Genomic DNA, 17613 nt, shown 5'->3' with positions numbered 1-17613 from the left:
TCATATGTGGATATGCTGTGCTACATGATCTCTATCTTTCCTCTCAATTCTGAGATATTAAAATTCTATAAACCATGCAAGGTTCTATAGGAAGAAGTTCCTATGGCAGCCAGTGAATTTGGTGAAGCTGCACTGAGACACTGGGAAGGGTTCAAATAAAGAGAAGATGTAGGAGGCAATAGCAGCTAAATGGATACAGGTTTGGTCCACATCCTATTCACTTCGCTCCCTGACCTTAACCCCACCAATGTCTTAATGCCTTACAGTAGCAACCCCTGCCTGCCCTATGTTCTTGGAGGGAAACATACAAATGTTTCCCCAATTATAGCTTCCTTGGGATCTCAGAACTCTAGGGGGAAAAAAAGAGACAATGTTCTGTATTCTATCCCATTTCAGGGATTCCTGAATAGATAGGTTAGCAATTTGTCTATTCCTTTGGATCTCCAGGGAGAAGATGATTTATTCATGATGATTCAATGAATAAATCTTTTTTCGATAGCCTGCTCTGAGGTCTAATAATTCCTGACATGTGGAGAATTATTCCAACAATCAAACTTAATTTTATATTACAGTAAATATATCTATTTCTCGTCTCCCATGGATAATTGATGCTTCTCTACATCCTTTACATCTTAGATGGCAAAACGACAATCAATGGTAGTGGCTGCTTAGAGTACTGTGTTGGTGGAGATAAAACCCATCTGTGTTCAGGTAAAGTTGTATTAATTAGTGATGTCCACCACTGTTGCGGGTTAGAGGAGTGTCATCATTTATGCCAGTAATTTTTTATCTTTTTTCTGTCTTGCAATTTTTTTGGCAAGCTTTATTGAGGAAGACTGTCTTGCAGAAATGGATTTTGAAGGTTGGGTGTGAAGGGGAAGTAGTGGCATATTGAAACAGCTAGTGGCAGTCAAGGTTATCTCATAAGAGATAATTCTAGGGAGGCATAGCCCAGAAAGGGGTAGAGAGCTGACTGGGAGAGCAGTAGGATGAGCTAATATCCTGGTAATGTCCATCCTGATCCATGAATATATGCTCATTAATCAATTTATTTATATATAAATGCATTATTTATAAAGTAGATCTGATTATATGATAATGCATTCATGGATATGTTTTGCCTCAGCTAGGAGGCTTGGGGAGAAGAGGGACAATGTAGAAGGCTTGCTTTATTCTGTGTATTCTGTTCCATACATGTACTGTTGAGGGCTTCTGAGGGAGAGGTGTTTAAAATCTAAAGAATTCAGAATATGTATGGCAGATGATTTATCAAAGAAGCTTCCGAGTACTTAGAACCTTCCTGCTCGGGGCAGTCCATACCATCCTTAGGCACAGTGTTCATGTTCTACAAAGGACAGGACCGGCCCCTCTAGACAGGGAAGCAACATCAGAAAGAAGGAATCAGCTCTGACACTAGGCTCGTGACTAGAGGAAGACCAAGCTTTCAGGAATGTCTGCTTACTCTGACACTGGTAAAGTTGAGAATTAAAATACACTCGAAGTATTTCACCTTCAATTACTTCTTTCCTTTCCTGCCCACTCCCCACCACTACCCTCCCACCAAAGTTCAATGGATCTAAAGATATGTTGTTGTTGAAGAGAAACTGTAAAGCATTTACAATCCTTGGTTATATTCTCAAATTGTCTCATAAAAATGTAGAGCAAAGAATGTGGTAGTTTACATGGCTAAAAAACACCAATTTTGGAATCAACATCAGTGTGAAACTGGCTCCACCATCAACTAGCTTAGAACCCTGGGCAGATTACTTAATAGCTCTGAGCATTTCCCTCATCAGCAAAGTAAGAGTAATAGAAAAACCTGACTGATGGAGTTGTCATGAGGACTAAATTTGACTAATATTAAATGAGCAAATGACACATGAACTAAATAAACTAATAACACAATGCCTAGAGCATACTGACATTCAGTAGCTATTAGTTACAGCTGTGTCACCTAGGGGCAGGGCTAAATTTCCTTCCAATTTACACTCTCTGTTATACAAGACACAGGGGTGAACAAAAGCTCTAGACCTAAAATTTGGGAGACTGGTTTCTGGTCCTCACTTTTCTTCTGTCCTGCTCCACGGCCTTGAGAAACTAAAACCTCGTGAGTGTCCTTTTCATCAGTTATAAGATGAGACAGGTGAGCTGGATGATATTAAAATTTCCCTCTAGTTTTAAGCAGCTAGTTTTCTCTAATTCTGATCTTATATTCTTCAAGGTGCTCAATAATGCTGATTGACTAACAATTTACCCCTTGATTTCATGTCCTGCCTTTGTATCTTTGTGTTGACTCGGTGGTTATGTTGGCCAACCAGAGAAGGCAGGGTTTTTTTTTTTTAACAGGAAAGTTTCAAAGTAGAGAAGGCCCTACCTGTGTAACACAATGCGTGCTTTTTCTTCAAGCAGTGCTCATCATTCCACTTGCCAGGGGCTGACGGACTCTTGATGTATATCTCCACGCAGTCCTCGTTGTTCCTTTTGTTGTTAGGTTCATTATCAGCCCAGTTCTCAGCCTCGTTAGTAAGAGCCTTTTTGGTTCCCACCCATGTCCATGTCTTATTGTTCTTTCGGATCCCAATCCAGTAGTAGGAGCTGTAGTAGGGTAGGACCTTATTGAGGTAATCGATTTCATTTTTATTCTGGATGGCCACTAAGTCTGTGTAGCGATTCTGGCAGTATTTACGGGAAATATTCCATGAGTATGCTTTTGTGCTGTAATGATAAGTCCATGCTGCCACTTCTTTCTGGTTTGTTAGTTCTAGAGTAAAGGAGAGTGAGTGCCAGGTTAGTACCCCTCACCAAAAGGAGGCCGTGATCCCAAGTATGCTTCTGCATACTCAGATGAATTTCCGACCAGAACATTAATACACAAAACAACGACTAGTTTATGTCTAATGTAGTTGTTTGAAGGAAAAAGAGTGGTTTCCACCTTTCACTTAAAAGTGTGAATGATGTCAGAATAGGAAAATGTCATCTTCTGAGGATCCTTGATGTTAAAGGTTTGGAATCATAAGATATCAAAGTTAGGAGGGACCCTGGAAGTCATCTAATTTACTCCTGTCCTTTCATAAAAGAAGGAGACATAAGTAATTTGCCCAAGCTCAGATTAAATGACACATAAAATGTCTTAAGGGCAGGCTCTACCTCTTCACATGGAAAATAACATGCTTTATGACCTGGAGCCTACCAGTTGGTCCAGCCTCATTGCCCACTGTATGTACTTTCTCAGCAAAACAGAATTCCTACTTCCTTGAATTTGCACATGCTCTCCCCACAATCCTGGCTGTCCTCTCTTCTTATGTCTGATAAACTTTACTCCACCTATTCTCCATGGCTTTCCCAGGTGGACTCTGTGTTCCTTCCTCCAGGCTCCCACAGCACCTCATCCCTGCCTCCATTGTGCTCATTGCCATGTACGGTAATGTCTGTTTCTATGATACAGTCTACATCTGCCAGGTTGTAAATCTCCGACGGTGTTTTCTTTTTAGCTTTGGATCCTTAGCACTGAGCCTAGAGTTTAGCACTTAATAGGCCTTCAATAAATACTTGTTGAATGAGTGAAACACAGTAGGTTTGTGGCAGAGCCCGGGTGGGAAATCAGATATCCTGATCTGCAATCTTATAGTCTTTCCATTCTTCTTGGCGGTTTGTCTTTCATTAACTACTCTACTTCTTCCATGTCTGAATACTCCCTTATTAAGATAGGGCTCAGAACAGCCCTTTTTCACAAGTGTTTTTGATACCAAATGAAATAAAGAATGTGCGTTTCAAAAGTATGAAGGTACTACAGCACTCTTATCATAGTCTGTGGGAGTCCACCCGGGGCAGGAGAGGCCAATTCCCACATGAAGAGGTGTACAAAGCAAGCAATCAGGCCTGGAAATGGGTTTCTTTCCTGTTTATTTAAAGGCTTGTTTCTATCCAACCCTCTCCTCTGCTGCCTGCATGAGGGTTAGTCATGCTTGTACCTCCCTTGCTGACATTTCCAGGGCATTGTTTTGCCTTAAAGACTTTATTCTGATATAGCCAGGGCTGCATTATGACTTTCATAGACTTCAGGCAACTTTGCCTACGTAGGCTTCTTCCTCCATGCTAACATATTAAAAATTCTATTTTGCAACTGCACTGGTACAAAGATGAATATATCACTATATATTAAAACATTTTCTTTGACTTCAAAGAAAATAATTATAAAAGAAATTCAGACGTGTGTGGGTCTTTAAAAATTTTGTGGGTCTGTGTCTACTGTGCCTAATGGATACATTGGTCCTGGATATATCATTTTAAGTTCTTTCCTATGCCCTTTCTACCAATATGATGGCGTTGGGTACATTTGTCTTCCAGCAATCTGGACTTGGACAGTTTTCCCATGCCTCAAACCAACTGGCTACAATCCTTAAATTTCTCACACATAGATCTGGGCTCTACCCTAATTACTTAGGGCTAAGTGAAAAGTTAGCATAAAGTTTACCAGAGATCAGAGCACTGAAGCAAAGGAGTTGGGAAATTCCAAAGACCACTCTCTGGAATCTCTGGTACAAGATGGCTTTTTGGCAGTTGGCCTGAAACAAGAAGAGAAAACTTTCTTTTAGTATCCGTACACCACCAACATGGCCAAAAATAATTCTAGTTAACAATCATTATGTTGAAGTATAATTGTGCCAATTTCCATTGGAAGAGGGGTTCAAGCCCTCTGCTTCCTTCTTGCTTCTCATTGCCCTGCTTCTAAGTTCTACCCTGGATGGACACTGTAGCAAGGCTGGGGACAGAGTTCATTTCTTCATTCATTCAACAAATGTTTATTGAGTAGTTTGTGCCACCAATGTTTTTATTTTAAGATACATTTTTAATGTGTATGGAAGAAAACTAAACATATTAATATGGCTGTCATTATTATTATAAAACAATCTTTTTAAGAAGTGGTATGTCATACCCAAGAATAATAGAAAGTCACATGAGAACTTCCTGACCCACACAAATAATGTCTAACCTATACTTTGAGGTGCAGAGCATCAACTAATTGTGTTATGCTATGCCATCTATTTTGTACTATGGATCTTTGTTTTATCTTCTTGCTTTTTCATTTCTGTACACATCTACAATACTATTCAATGTTTAATATACATATGTATGTATATATTTAATATTTCTTAATATATGCAGTAAACTTGTTCCCCTTGGATCTATAGCAACTATTATTTCTCATGAACTCTCTTCTGTTGGGATTTCATCAAATCTATGAATATTTTTAAAATGTTTTTGGGGCCAGGCACAGTGGCTCATGCCTGTAATCCCAGCACTTTGGGAGGCTGAGGTGGGCGGATCATGAGGTCAGGAATTCAAGACCAGCCTGGCCAACATAGTGAAACCCTGTCTCTACTAAAAGTACATTAAAAAAAAATTAGATAGGTGTGGTGGCGGGTGCTTGTAATCCCAGCTCCTTGGGAGGTCGAGGCAGGAGAATCGCTTGAACCCGGGAGGCGGAGGTTGCAGTGAGCGGAGATCACACCACTGCACTCTATCCGGGGCGACAGTGCGAGACTCCGTCTCAAAAAAAAAACAAAAAATGTTTTTGGGCATCTAAGTTCTAGTGATGCTCATCTTGTCCGACTTCCTCATGTTGCACATGAAAATACTGAAGCTTGGGGCATCTAAATAACACGTTCAGAATGACAGTAGCAGAGCTTGACTTTGAAACAAGAAAGAGCTCTTTCCACTGTACTTTTTTTTTTTTTTTTTTTTTTTTTTACCTTCATTAACCTCCAGGCTTCTAAATCCCATGCTGCATTGCTGTTTTGGATGATAAAGCATGCGACATGACCAAGCCTAGCTGCTACATCAGTTCCCCTCTAAAGCCACTCAACATTACTATCAACATAAAAACAGTGCATTTGCTATGCATTTGCAGTTTTTTCACTATCCCAGCCAGACTGCTACCTAAAACCTTTCCTGTAAAGAAATCTCAAATTGCCTCAGACCACAATTTGGTCTGTGACAATTTGCTGCGAGGTTATGTGTGTGTTCGTGTGTCATGCCCCAGTGATGGATGATGTAGCGTGCATGGGACGGTGTGCGGTTGTGTGTATGTTCGTGTGTCATGCCCCAGTGATGGATGATGTAGGGTGCATGGGACGGTGTGGGGTTGTGTGTGTGTGTGTGTGTGTGTGTGTATGTGTCATGCCCCAGTGATGGATGATGTAGGGTGCATGGGACTGTGTGGAGTTGTGTATGTATGTGTGTGTCATGCCCCAGTGATGGATGATGTAGGGTGCATGGGACTGTGTGGGGTTCTGTGTGTGTGTGTGTGTGTGTGTGTCATGCCACAGTGATGGATAATGTAGGGTGGATGGGACAGTGTGGGGTTCTGTGTGTATGTGTGTGTCATGCCACAGTGATGGATGATGTAGGGTGCATGGGATGGTGTGGAGTTTGTGTGTGTGTGTGTGTGTGTGTCACACCCCAGTGATGAGATGTAGGGTGCATGGGACTGTGTGGGGTTGTGTGTGTGTTCGTGTGTCATGCCCCAGTGATGGATGATGTAGGGTGCATGGGATGGTGTGGAGTTGTGTGTGTGTGTTTGTGTCACACCCCAGTGATGGATGATGTAGGGTGCATGGGACTATGTGGTGTTGTGTGTGTGTTCATGTGTCATGTCCTGGTGATGGATGATGTAGGGTGCATGGGACAGTGTGGGATTGTGTGTATGTGTGTGTCACACCCAGTGATGGATGATGTAGGGTGCATGGGACAGTGTGGGGTCGTGTGTGTGTTTGTGTGTGTGTATGTGTCATGCCACAGTGATGGATGATGTAGTGTGCATGGGACGGTGTGCAGTTGTGTGTGTGTGTGTGTGTGTGTATGTGTCATGCCACAGTGATGGATGATGTAGGCTGCATGGGACAGTGTGGAGTTGTGTATGTATGTGTGTGTCATGCCCCAGTGATGGATGATGTAGGGGGCATGGGACAGTGTGGGGTTCTGTGTGTGTGTGTGTGTGTGTGTCATGCCACAGTGATGGATGATGTAGGGTGCATGGGATGGTGTGGAGTTGTGTGTGTGTGTGTGCATGTGTGTGTGTGTCACACCCCAGTGATGGATGATGTAGGGTGCATGGGACTGTGTGGGGTTGTGTGTTCATGTGTCATGCCCCAGTGATGGATGATGTAGGGTGCATGGGATGGTGTGGAGTTGTGTGTGTGTGTGTGTGTGTCACACCCCAGTGATGGATGATGTAGGGTGCATGGGACTGTGTGGGGTTGTGTGTTCGTGTGTCATGCCCCAGTGATGGATGATGTAGGGTGCATGGGATGGTGTGGAGTTGTGTGTGTGTGTGTGTGTCACACCCCAGTGATGGATGATGTAGGGTGCATGGGACTGTGTGGGGTTGTGTATGTATGTGTGTGTCATGCCCCAGTGATGGATGATGTAGGGTGCATGGGACAGTGTGGGGTTCTGCGTGTGTGTGTGTGTGTGTGTGTGTGTGTGTGATGCCACAGTGATGGATAATGTAGGGTGGATGGGACAGTGTGGGGTTCTGTGTGTATGTGTGTGTCATGCCACAGCGATGGATGATGTAGGGTGCATGGGATGGTGTGGAGTTGTGTGTGTGTGTGTCTGTGTGTGTGTGTGTCACACCCCAGTGATGAGATGTAGGGTGCATGGGACTGTGTGGGGTTGTGTGTGTGTTCGTGTGTCATGCCCCAGTGATGGATGATGTAGGGTGCATGGGATGGTGTGGAGTTGTGTGTGTGTGTGTTTGTGTCACACCCCAGTGATGGATGATGTAGGGTGCATGGGACAGTGTGGGATTGTGTGTATGTGTGTGTCACACCCAGTGATGGATGATGTAGGGTGCATGGGACAGTGTGAGGTTGTGTGTGTGTGTGTGTGTCACGCCCAGTGATGGATGATGTAGGGTGCATGGGACAGTGTGGGGTTGTGTATGTGTCACGCCCAGTAGGGTGCATGGGACAGTGTGGGGTCGTGTGTGTGCATGTGTTCATGCACTTTTGACTACAGCCTGACCAGATACCAGGGAGAACTCAACTCAAACCAGTTAATGTGTCCCAGAGAGTAGAGTTATCTCATAAGCCTAGAACTTTTCATCTGGGAGCTTCTGAATCTTGACTTTGGTAAGTAGGCATATTTTGTGTTCTTATAAGCTGCTGATCTCTGCAGGACCTATGATTAAACACTGAGAGTATCATAACGTTATGATTTACAGCTGTTTATTTGCACAAAATGCAGAGTGATTGATAACCCTTTGGTGCGAACCTAACCCCACTGCTTTCTCTGAATTGTGTTGTGTCACAAGCTGTTCTTCCTATCACATTTCAAAATGCACCATTCCAAATGCTGAAGTGGAATTCTTCAAACCAGGATAAGGCTGACTTCCCAAGGGGTTCACAAGCAAAGAGAGTGTTAATTAAATCTGTATTCAGATTCTCAACTTTCACATATATACTTTCTTAAAAACAATCTGCCTAAAATACACCTTTCTCCCACTTTATAAGAGAAAAATTATACCTTTTACTAATTTCTTATTTATTCCAGAGCTTTGCCCTTGGATATAAATACATTCATATGCCAGAGATGATTCGAAATATTGGTATAGGTATTAAGAATTTGAATATTTTAAATGATATTGCAGCAAATCCGTTTTCAAGTCCAGTGATTTCCATTTATTTCCTTTCATCAGCTTTGAGGGAGCACCCGATTAAGTTGTCAAGTTTGACTAAATTTTGATAGTAAATCACTATATAATTTGGGGCATATAACTTGGAAGGACTTCAAGGAATTGAGACATTGCTATAATAAAACTTCTAATTCCATTTACTTATTCATATGAATGAAGTTTCTCAATGTTTAAATCCTTGAAAATGAAATATGGGAATAATATTGATGCCAAACTTGTCTAATTTTGTTGATAAGTAATATTCATTCATGGATATATGAACAAATGAGGGAAAGCTCCTCCTGTCTTAGAGATGAATCTTTAATAGCAATTTAAATATAAAGGTTTAAGTCACTTGTCAAAACTTGTAGTATATTTACTTTATTTAATTGTGTACTGAAAGTAGTTATCATGCTAACTCAATAGAAAAGAAAAACATTTTAACACATAGAGACTTACAGTTGTAGAAAATTGAAATTTTATATTTTTATTTTGCAAAGAAGTATAATAATCAAGAAAATACTTTAAGCTTGAAATGTGTAATCTTAGGCTAAATACTGTAGAAGTGGGATAGAAATAACTATTCAAGGAGAGAAAAATGAATAATATAAAATTTCTTAAGAGCCTGCTTGTGGTCTTTTAAGTGATGAGGATTGCAGATCATGCTAGTACTTTATTCCATTGGATAAACTTTAAGAAATTATGTAACAATTTTATTTTTACAGTCTAATTTTTGTAATACATTGGAAAATCCAATCTTCTTTTGCTTTTAAAATTTGGGATAAAAAATTGTAGCTTTCCACTTAGAAAGGTGTAAGAGGTAACATAGTGTTCCAGGATATTTTTGGAGGTATAGGAGCAAACATATTACTGCTGAAGAACACAACTCTGCAGCCTTCATGAAGGGGACCTGAGTGCTTGACTTCGAACCTGGGCTTTGCCTCTACTCAGACAGATTGCAGAAGGAGTGCAACGATTTTAAATTTAGTGGTACTCTTCCTGTGGAAGTGGTTTTCTCCCTGAACAGAGTATTTCTAGGGATTTCCCTGGCTTTGGGGCCAGCTCACAAGAGTGTGTAGGGCGAAGGAGTCGGTGAGGCTCCCAGTCTCCCATCACAGTGGCCAACCCTACCCACTGTTTCCTGTTTTGACTTGTTTGTTTAAACTTTTAAATAAGATTTGGTTTAAACAAAATTTCCAAAAAGAGATGTTTCCCATTTTAACCTGGTTGTTTGTTTGTTTAAACTTTTTTTTAAGCAAAATTTCATCAGCAAATTCTCTACCACACAAGATAAAACAAAGTGAGAGAGAGCGAGACAACTTGTTTTAAACATTTGAAGGTTTTAGAGGACTGGTACAGTGCTTTTGATGAAGGCACAACATCTAAGAAAGGAAAATGCAAGTCAGTGTGCATCCCCTGCTTTAATCTGACATACTTTTCTGTTTCTATGCATCACCAAATACCAAGATTCACCTCTTACAGGTTATTTCAGAGCTGTGGGAGACCATAAAGGTCACTTCCAAGCCAACTTAGCATTTATCTGCTGTTCTGCAGGAAGTCTTTCAGACTTCGAATGCCTAAGATGGGGCAGCCACCACTCCCCACCACTGAGACTCAATGAGCGTAAATGATTTGCCCAAGCTGGCTCACCTGAATGTGCATAGGGTTAACACAGTTATTCTTATTCTTCCAGGGCTTATGAATTTTGAAAATCTGATAAAAGCGGTGGTCAGATTTCTTCAAAACAAATGCACACTTGCAGTAGTTTAGAGAATCTCAGATGGTTCATGACCTACTAAGTCTGTCCATGTTTAATGGGGCCCAAGTTCAAGATTCTGTGTTAACTGTAAGGCAACTGATAGGGATTTTGTGTGGAGGTATGGAGAATTGATGATGTTTAAAAATCTTCTTTGAGTAACAGTTTTCCTCTGAAACCTGCTTGGGGTGGGCAGGCCTTCTCATATCTGCTCCTACTCTGCATTATAGTCTTCAGGATGCTGCTCTGTCCTGTGTTACTAAGCAAGTTAAATACTAAAACAAGAGGAAATTCCTCTCTAGAAGCATCCACATGCTCTGCTAGTCTTTAATGTTCTCTGGGAGGCTGGTTCAACTGGAAGTTGCTGGAAAGGAGTCAGAGACTGGGTCATTAGAATAACATCCTGTGCCTGTGTAAGCCTTCATTAAGCACCATGATTATCTTTAATTTTACTTTAGTAAAGAACTGGGCTGGTGCAGTGGCTCATGCCTCTAATCCCAGCACTTTGGGAGGCCAAGGTGGGCAGATCACTTGAGATCAGGAGTTCGAGAATAGCCTGGCAACATGGTAAAACCTCATCTCTACTAAAAATGCAAAAATTAGCCGGGCATAGTGGCACATGTCTGTAGTCCCAGCTACTTGGGAGGCTGAGGCAGGAGAATCGCTTGAACCCAGAAGGCAGAGGGGGCAGCGAGCCGAGACACTCCAGCCTTGGCAACAGAGTGAGACTCTTTCTCAAAAAACAAAACAAACAAACAAGCAAAAAAACTAATAATGATTGCAGGGTGAAGAGAAAAGCAGAGAGAAAGTGGAAGAAGCAAATACCTTGACCTAACTTTTCACAGAAGGAGGTACCAGAGGCTAGTAGGTGTCCCATGGCTTGCCACGTTCCAGGTGGCTTACAAAGTTGGCAAGAATAGTGCCACAGAAAGGAGATCTTGTTCTTTTTGTCTACATTGTAGACCACAGCTTTGTGCTTTTAGAAAGGCGGAATCAAACAATGTCCCTCCCTTGACCCTTTGTCCTCCTGCCCACATCTGCCTGTTTCTCTCCTTCCTCTTATAGCTAAACTTTCTTAACTTCCTTGCCTCCCCCTTACTCTCCAGCCCACTGCCCCACCATCCTATCAAAGTGTCCCTGCAAACTTCATTGCTGACATCCTCATTACCAAACCAAATGAAGACTTTCCACCCTTATCTTCCTTGACCTTTCTGTAGCAGTAAATACCACTACTTCCTTTTGCCTAAAATGCTTCCCTTAGCTCTTCTGTTGTTCTTCTGCTCTAATGTTTGAGAAACTTTTCTGAGTCTTCTTCTGAATCTACCTCAATCCTCTGCCTTCCCTTGCAGAGGTAAGTGTTTCTCTAGGTTCCCACCTCCATGGCCCTATTCTCTTCTCATTCTTCTGCTTTCCTGGGAAGTAAAGATGACCTCCTTATGGTCATCTGTTTCCAATGTCCTCTAATCAGCATCTCCGTTTCTGAATATTCTCTTGAGCAGGAGGTCCACAATTTAAATGTGCAACAAACATGTGAGCATACAGCTGAGGAAGCTACTGACAGAGGCTTCTCAAGGGCAAGGACTATTACTTACTCAGGTCTGAATCCCCAGCCATGGTAGGGCACATACTCAATACTCAATAAACATTTTATGGATAAATATATGAATGAATAATGGCAGAGGAATGACTGAAAGTAAGACAAAAATATGCTAAATAAGAAAATGTTGGAAAAATACATAATAATTATAACTGAATGCATTACTTTTACAGTAGTGATAATAGCTAAGTGAACAAATAAAATGGTGAAAACAGACATAATTCCAGTCCTCATAGAATGCACATTCTATTGGTAGAGAAGACAATGAAACAAATACTAATAACTACACAACAGTACTAAACAAGTAAACATGAAAAATATTAACAGAATATAGCCATAAGTGCTAGGTAGGAAATGAAACTTATGTGATAGAATGACTGTGTCACTATGTTGGTCAGGAATGTCAGGGAAGACCTCTTTAATGAGATAATGTTTAAGTGGAGAGAAGAATGACCGCAAGAAACCAGCCAGTGAGAAGCAGGAAGAAGAGCATTAAAGGAAGAAGAAAAAGCTATTTCAAAGGCCTTAAGGTGGAAGCAAACTGCAGTGTGTTCAAAGAACATGAAGACATTAGTGTAGCCAGAATGGAATGAGCAATGGAGAGAAAAATATGAGCCGGGGGTAGTGACAGATCACATCGGGCTTTGGGATCCAAAACAAGGGGATGAGATTTTATTCTAAGTGCAATGATAAGCCAACGGAAGCTGGGCATGGTGGCTCACATCTGTAATCCCAACACTTTATGAGGCCAAGGCAGGCAGATCCCTTGAGGTCAGAAGTTCAAGACCAGCCTTGCCAACATGGCGAAACCCAACTCCACTAAAAAATACAAAAATTAGCTGGGCATGGTGGCGCATGCCTGTAATCCCAGCTACTCAGAAGGCTGAGACAGGAGAATCGCTTGAACCCAGGAGACAGAGGTTGCAGTGAGCTGAGATGGCACTACTGCACTCCAGCCTGCTGAAGATTGGGAGATCCTAGAGGTTAATTGAAAAGGTAGTTTGAGACCATATCTTGTGGGTCACAAATACCAGTTGGCAGAAGGGATACTTCTGAACAGAGAAGTATCATGAACACATGCACTTAATGGTGGTATGATTTTTTTGTGGGGCTGGGGGACAGGGTCTTGCTCTGTTGCCCAGGCTGAAGTGCAGTGGCATGATCTGGGTTCACTGAAACCTCCACCTCCTGGCCTCAAGTGATCTTCCCATCTCAGCCTCCTGAGTAACTGGGACTACAGGCATGCATCACCACACCCGGCTAATTTTTTGTAGAGATAAGGTCTCACTATATTTCCCAGGCTGAAGTGCAGTTGCATGATCTGGGTTCACTGAAACCTCCACCTCCTGGCCTCAAGTGATCTTCCCATCTCAGCCTCCTGAGTAACTGGGACTACAGGCATGCATCACCACACCCGGCTAATTTTTTGTAGAGATAAGGTCTCACTATATTGCCCAGGCTGGCCTGGAGCCCCTGGGCTCAAGCAATACTTTTTCTTTGGCCTCCAAAAATGCTGATATTATAGGGGTGAGAGTAGTGCAATACTTTTTTTTTTTTAATGAGTTACAATCAGGGAGATTGCACTGCAAAAGAAGAGGCTATTGCAATGGTCCCAGTGAGAGTTAAAGAGGGACTGGTTTGGTCTGGCATCAATGGGAATGCAAATGGGGGAGGTGAATATGAGAGTTGTTGAGGATGCAGAACTATACAACTTGTTGGTAGCAAAGCCCAGATGTTACAAGCTATTACAGCTAATACATTAGTTCCCTTATGTTTCTGGACGGTGGTGGTGGTAGTGGTGTGGCACAGATATTAGTAGTCCAGCTTAGGGGTGGAAAAAGAAATACAGTGAGAAAAGAGGTTGTCTCTAAGCCAAAGAGCAAATTATGAATATAGACAAGAAGGGACCCAGGACATCAACACTTAGAATCCAAGCATATATTTAATTTAGACTACCAATTGCCATTATTTTGAGTAAAATATTAGCATTAAAAATAAAGTATGACACTTAAAATTTTTTTAAAAGTCTATTGGATCAGAGATGAGTTATATCTCTACAAATAGTGAGGATTTGCTCTGTATTTGACTTCATGAAGTTTCTGATTTACTTTTTAATAAAAAAGATTAGACACCTTGAAGACAATATAATGAATGTCATTTATAAAACCACTGTGTGCCTACTCTCTAGGTTTAGGTCCAGGGTTTTTTCTAAACACAGTTTTTTATGTAGTAAGTCATTTTGATTTTTGAGGATTTGATTAATAAGCTTCTACTTAAAGATCTCTGAAGATGCACATTCTAAGAGCTGGTGGCTAGCCCAGGAGAGTCTGAACTATTTTAGTTGCATTTTGAAAAACAGGTAATGAAAAGAAGAGTAAGGACTGGAAGCCACATAAGGTGGTTAAAAGGTATAAATGGACGAAAATCCAGACCTGCTCCTTAGCCCACTAAAACTTTTTTTTTGTTTTGTTTTTGAGACAAGTCTTGCTCTGTCACCCAGGCTGGAGTTCAGTGGTGTGATCTGAACTCACTGCCACCTCCACCTCCTGGGTTCAAGAGATTGTCCTGCCTCAGCCTCCTGAGTAGCTGGGATTACAGGCACATGCCAATATGCCCAGCCAGTTTTTGTAAGTTTAGTAAATATGGTGTTTCACCATGTTGGCCAGGCTGCTCTTGAACTCTCGACTTCAAGTGATCTATGCGCCTCGGCCTCCCAAAGTGCTGGGATTACAGGCATGAGCCACTGAGCCCGGCCATAGCCCGCTAAAACTTTGACAAACATCAGTGCAATTTAACTATAAGTTCCCAATCAAGAGCTACTCCTCTGAGATCTATCTGATTGAAAATACCCCACCAGAAAAACCTTATCCTCATTTTCTCAGGTCCTAAAGGTTAATTAAAGCCACTCTCTGAACTTGAAGCAAAATTTACACATGCAGTTTGAGGTTTCTGAATCTTTGGGGCCAAATGTGCTCAGAGGAAAAGGAAGAGGTCTTGTCTTTGAAATACTAAAAACCATTCCAGGGCTGGGGCCTTAGCACTTCATTGTAGAGCTCAAGCCTGATTTCAGGGTACCAAGAGAGAGGCTTCTGAACATGAAGCCCAGAAGGCAATCGAGAAGGGTTCTTACCCTGGGATCCACATGGAGGTCTGGGAACCTCCTGTGGTTGTCTCTAAAGGTTGGTGTTTATGTCGATGTTTTTGCTTTCATCTGGGAAAGACAAGTTGTAACTTTCATCAAAATCTCAAAGAACTCTATGATCCAATAAGTTCATACCTTTGAAATAGAGGAGGATGCCAAGGAGAGCAGAAGGAAGAGAGGAATAACTGCTCATTTAAGTTAACCAATTCAGAAGTGTGACATGCAAAAAGATAGGACAAAAGTAATTCATATCCTTAGGTCATTGTGGTTCAAACTTAAGACAGGCTCAAACTCCTTCCTCTTCGCTTTATCATACTCTTATTCCTGTTTTCCCCAACACAGAAACCCACATTATAAGTACTTGAAAAGTGTGCTATAGTAAAGCAAAGAAGCAGCATGAATCAGGTGTATGCGGTACTTTTTTCTGGAGTCCCACAGAAAGGTGCTCAAAAACAGAGACCTGCCTGGTTCCTCCATAGCCACAGACTGCAGGATTTCAGACCCTGGGACTATGTGGGATACTCTTGGAAAGTCTGGGGAAAATTGGAAGTAGCGTAACCATGTGCATTTTATCTAGGTGCATATAACATTGCTGAGTTCAAAATGCCTAGCTATACTTGGATCTTCCCTGAATTAGAAGTAGCCTAACCACGTGCATCTTATCCATGAGCATATAACATTGCTGAGTTCAAAATGCCTAGCTATCCTTGGATCTTCCCTGAATCCTAAACCCCACTATTCCTAAGAATTTTCTTTTTATTGTAACAATAATGGCTAACATTTACTAATCACTTACTATGTGTCAGGCTCAGATCTGGATGCTTTTCAGCAAAATCTTATTTAATCCTCATGATGAAACTACAGAGTATTATTACTATATCCATTTTATAGAAGAAGAAACTGAGTCATTAACAAGATTGAGTCTTAGGGCAGAAAAGGAAACTATGTGGATATTCCAGATCAGTCCCAGAAGATTCATAGGCTCACAGAAAGAAATGGGAGGGATGGGGATGAGAAACTATTCAATTGTAAGCTTGTCCCAGGGCACCTACCCAGTCTTCCATTTATTCCATCATTTATCCCAGAGAGAAGTACAATCTTGGAAAATGGGGTGACAGGTTTACCATGATCTATTCTCAGAGAGCCCCTATAAATTCTAGTAGGAGGAACAGCAGCTGCGGAGCCAGAGGACAGGCCCCAGATCCAACATCATGTAGCCTAACAGTGCAGCTTAGATAAAACACAGCCTCTGTAAACCACGATGGCTTTATTTGTAAAATAGAAATAGCAACCTCAGCTCACAAGGGTGTTGGGAGGGTCAAAGTGGACAGCAAGTTTTAAAGTACTCACAAAATCTAATAGGCAATTCAACATAAAACTCCATGGCTATCGCTGTTCCTCACTTTCTGAACCTTTACCTGCCTGACTTTACCCCATACCACTCCAACTCACTTCAACCACTTCCCATGCAGAAAAAAAATAAACTCACCATCTCCTCTGCGACTCTGCTGGTTTTCTGCCTTCTGCCCAACCCAGACTTCTTACAGTCTCACTGCCTCCCCTCAGTGTCAGGCTGTTTAGAAAAACAACTTCCTATTCACATTCCAGAAACTCACCACAGCCCTTCCCATGAAGTTAGAATGTTGATAATGCAAGAGTAATGTTGGCAGCTTAGAAATAGTGGTTGCCAAGAGGCAAGGGGTCACCCCCTTCCATGGAAGATGGTCTGGAGGCAGGCGCAAGGTGAATCACTCCTGGATATCCCAGGCTGAGCAATGTGGGAACAGTACACACACAAAGGTTTCCTTGGATTATGATATAAGCTCCAATTTAAAGTAGTACATTTGGAAAACATGCTTTGAATTAATTACAATGTGATTTTCCAGTGCCCATTTTCCAGTTATTATGACATGTCAGTGAATGTTTACTATTCCAGCAGCCTTCTGAGGGAAAGGAGCAAAAATAGTAGCACAAAAAAAATTAGAGAGAAATGGAAAAAGCCACTAACAGTTTTCTGGCACTTGGGAAAGTTTATTGGTAAGTTTCAAAATGACGTATTAAATAGACATAGGTCATGTGAAAGGAATTCTGCTTCTTATATCAGAAATAAAAAGGTATACAAATAGATACCTTTTTATTTTCCTCTTCCCATGGGATGTGTAGGACCAAAAAGCTGTTGGCATAGTGGTTAAGACTTCAGCTGTGCTGTTAAACTGCCCGAGACCCATCCTGGCTCCACCTCTGGCTATCTACTGGGCAAACTACTTAAGCTCTCTATGCCTCTGTTTCCTCAACTGTAAAACAGAATAACAGAACTTGCCTCACCAGGTTGTTGTAGGATGAAATGAGTTAATATGTACAGAGTGATTGAAATGACACTTGGCCCACAATTGATGCTCAACAAATGTTAGTGATTATTATTACTTTTCAGATTGATCTCA

At 41.6% G+C, this 17613-nt stretch overlaps 1 protein-coding gene across 7 annotated transcripts in view; it reads right to left on the bottom strand.

The window, feature by feature from the left end:
* The window catches only part of SELP (selectin P), a 42775-nt gene extending 26021 nt beyond the window's left edge, over window positions 1-16754 (bottom strand). For 6 of the 7 annotated variants that reach the window (XM_001137240.8, XM_054655551.2, XM_009437909.5 and 3 more), the window contains exons 1-3: window positions 16662-16746; window positions 4475-4565; window positions 2375-2761 (exon numbers count right to left, since the gene is read on the bottom strand). In XM_001137240.8, coding sequence (XP_001137240.1) covers window positions 2375-2761; window positions 4475-4565; window positions 16662-16664 — 481 coding nt within the window. In that variant the 5' untranslated portion in view covers window positions 16665-16746. Of the gene's footprint in view, window positions 1-2374; window positions 2762-4474; window positions 4566-16661 lie in introns of all 7 variants that reach the window. The other variant, XM_054655548.2, reaches the window with a different exon arrangement.
* Window positions 16755-17613: the final 859 nt, after the last annotated feature.

The sequence above is a fragment of the Pan troglodytes genome, chromosome 1 (assembly GCF_028858775.2).
Source record: "Pan troglodytes isolate AG18354 chromosome 1, NHGRI_mPanTro3-v2.0_pri, whole genome shotgun sequence".
Taxonomy (NCBI): Eukaryota; Metazoa; Chordata; class Mammalia; order Primates; family Hominidae; genus Pan; species Pan troglodytes.
This window is presented reverse-complemented; position numbering and strand designations above follow the sequence as displayed.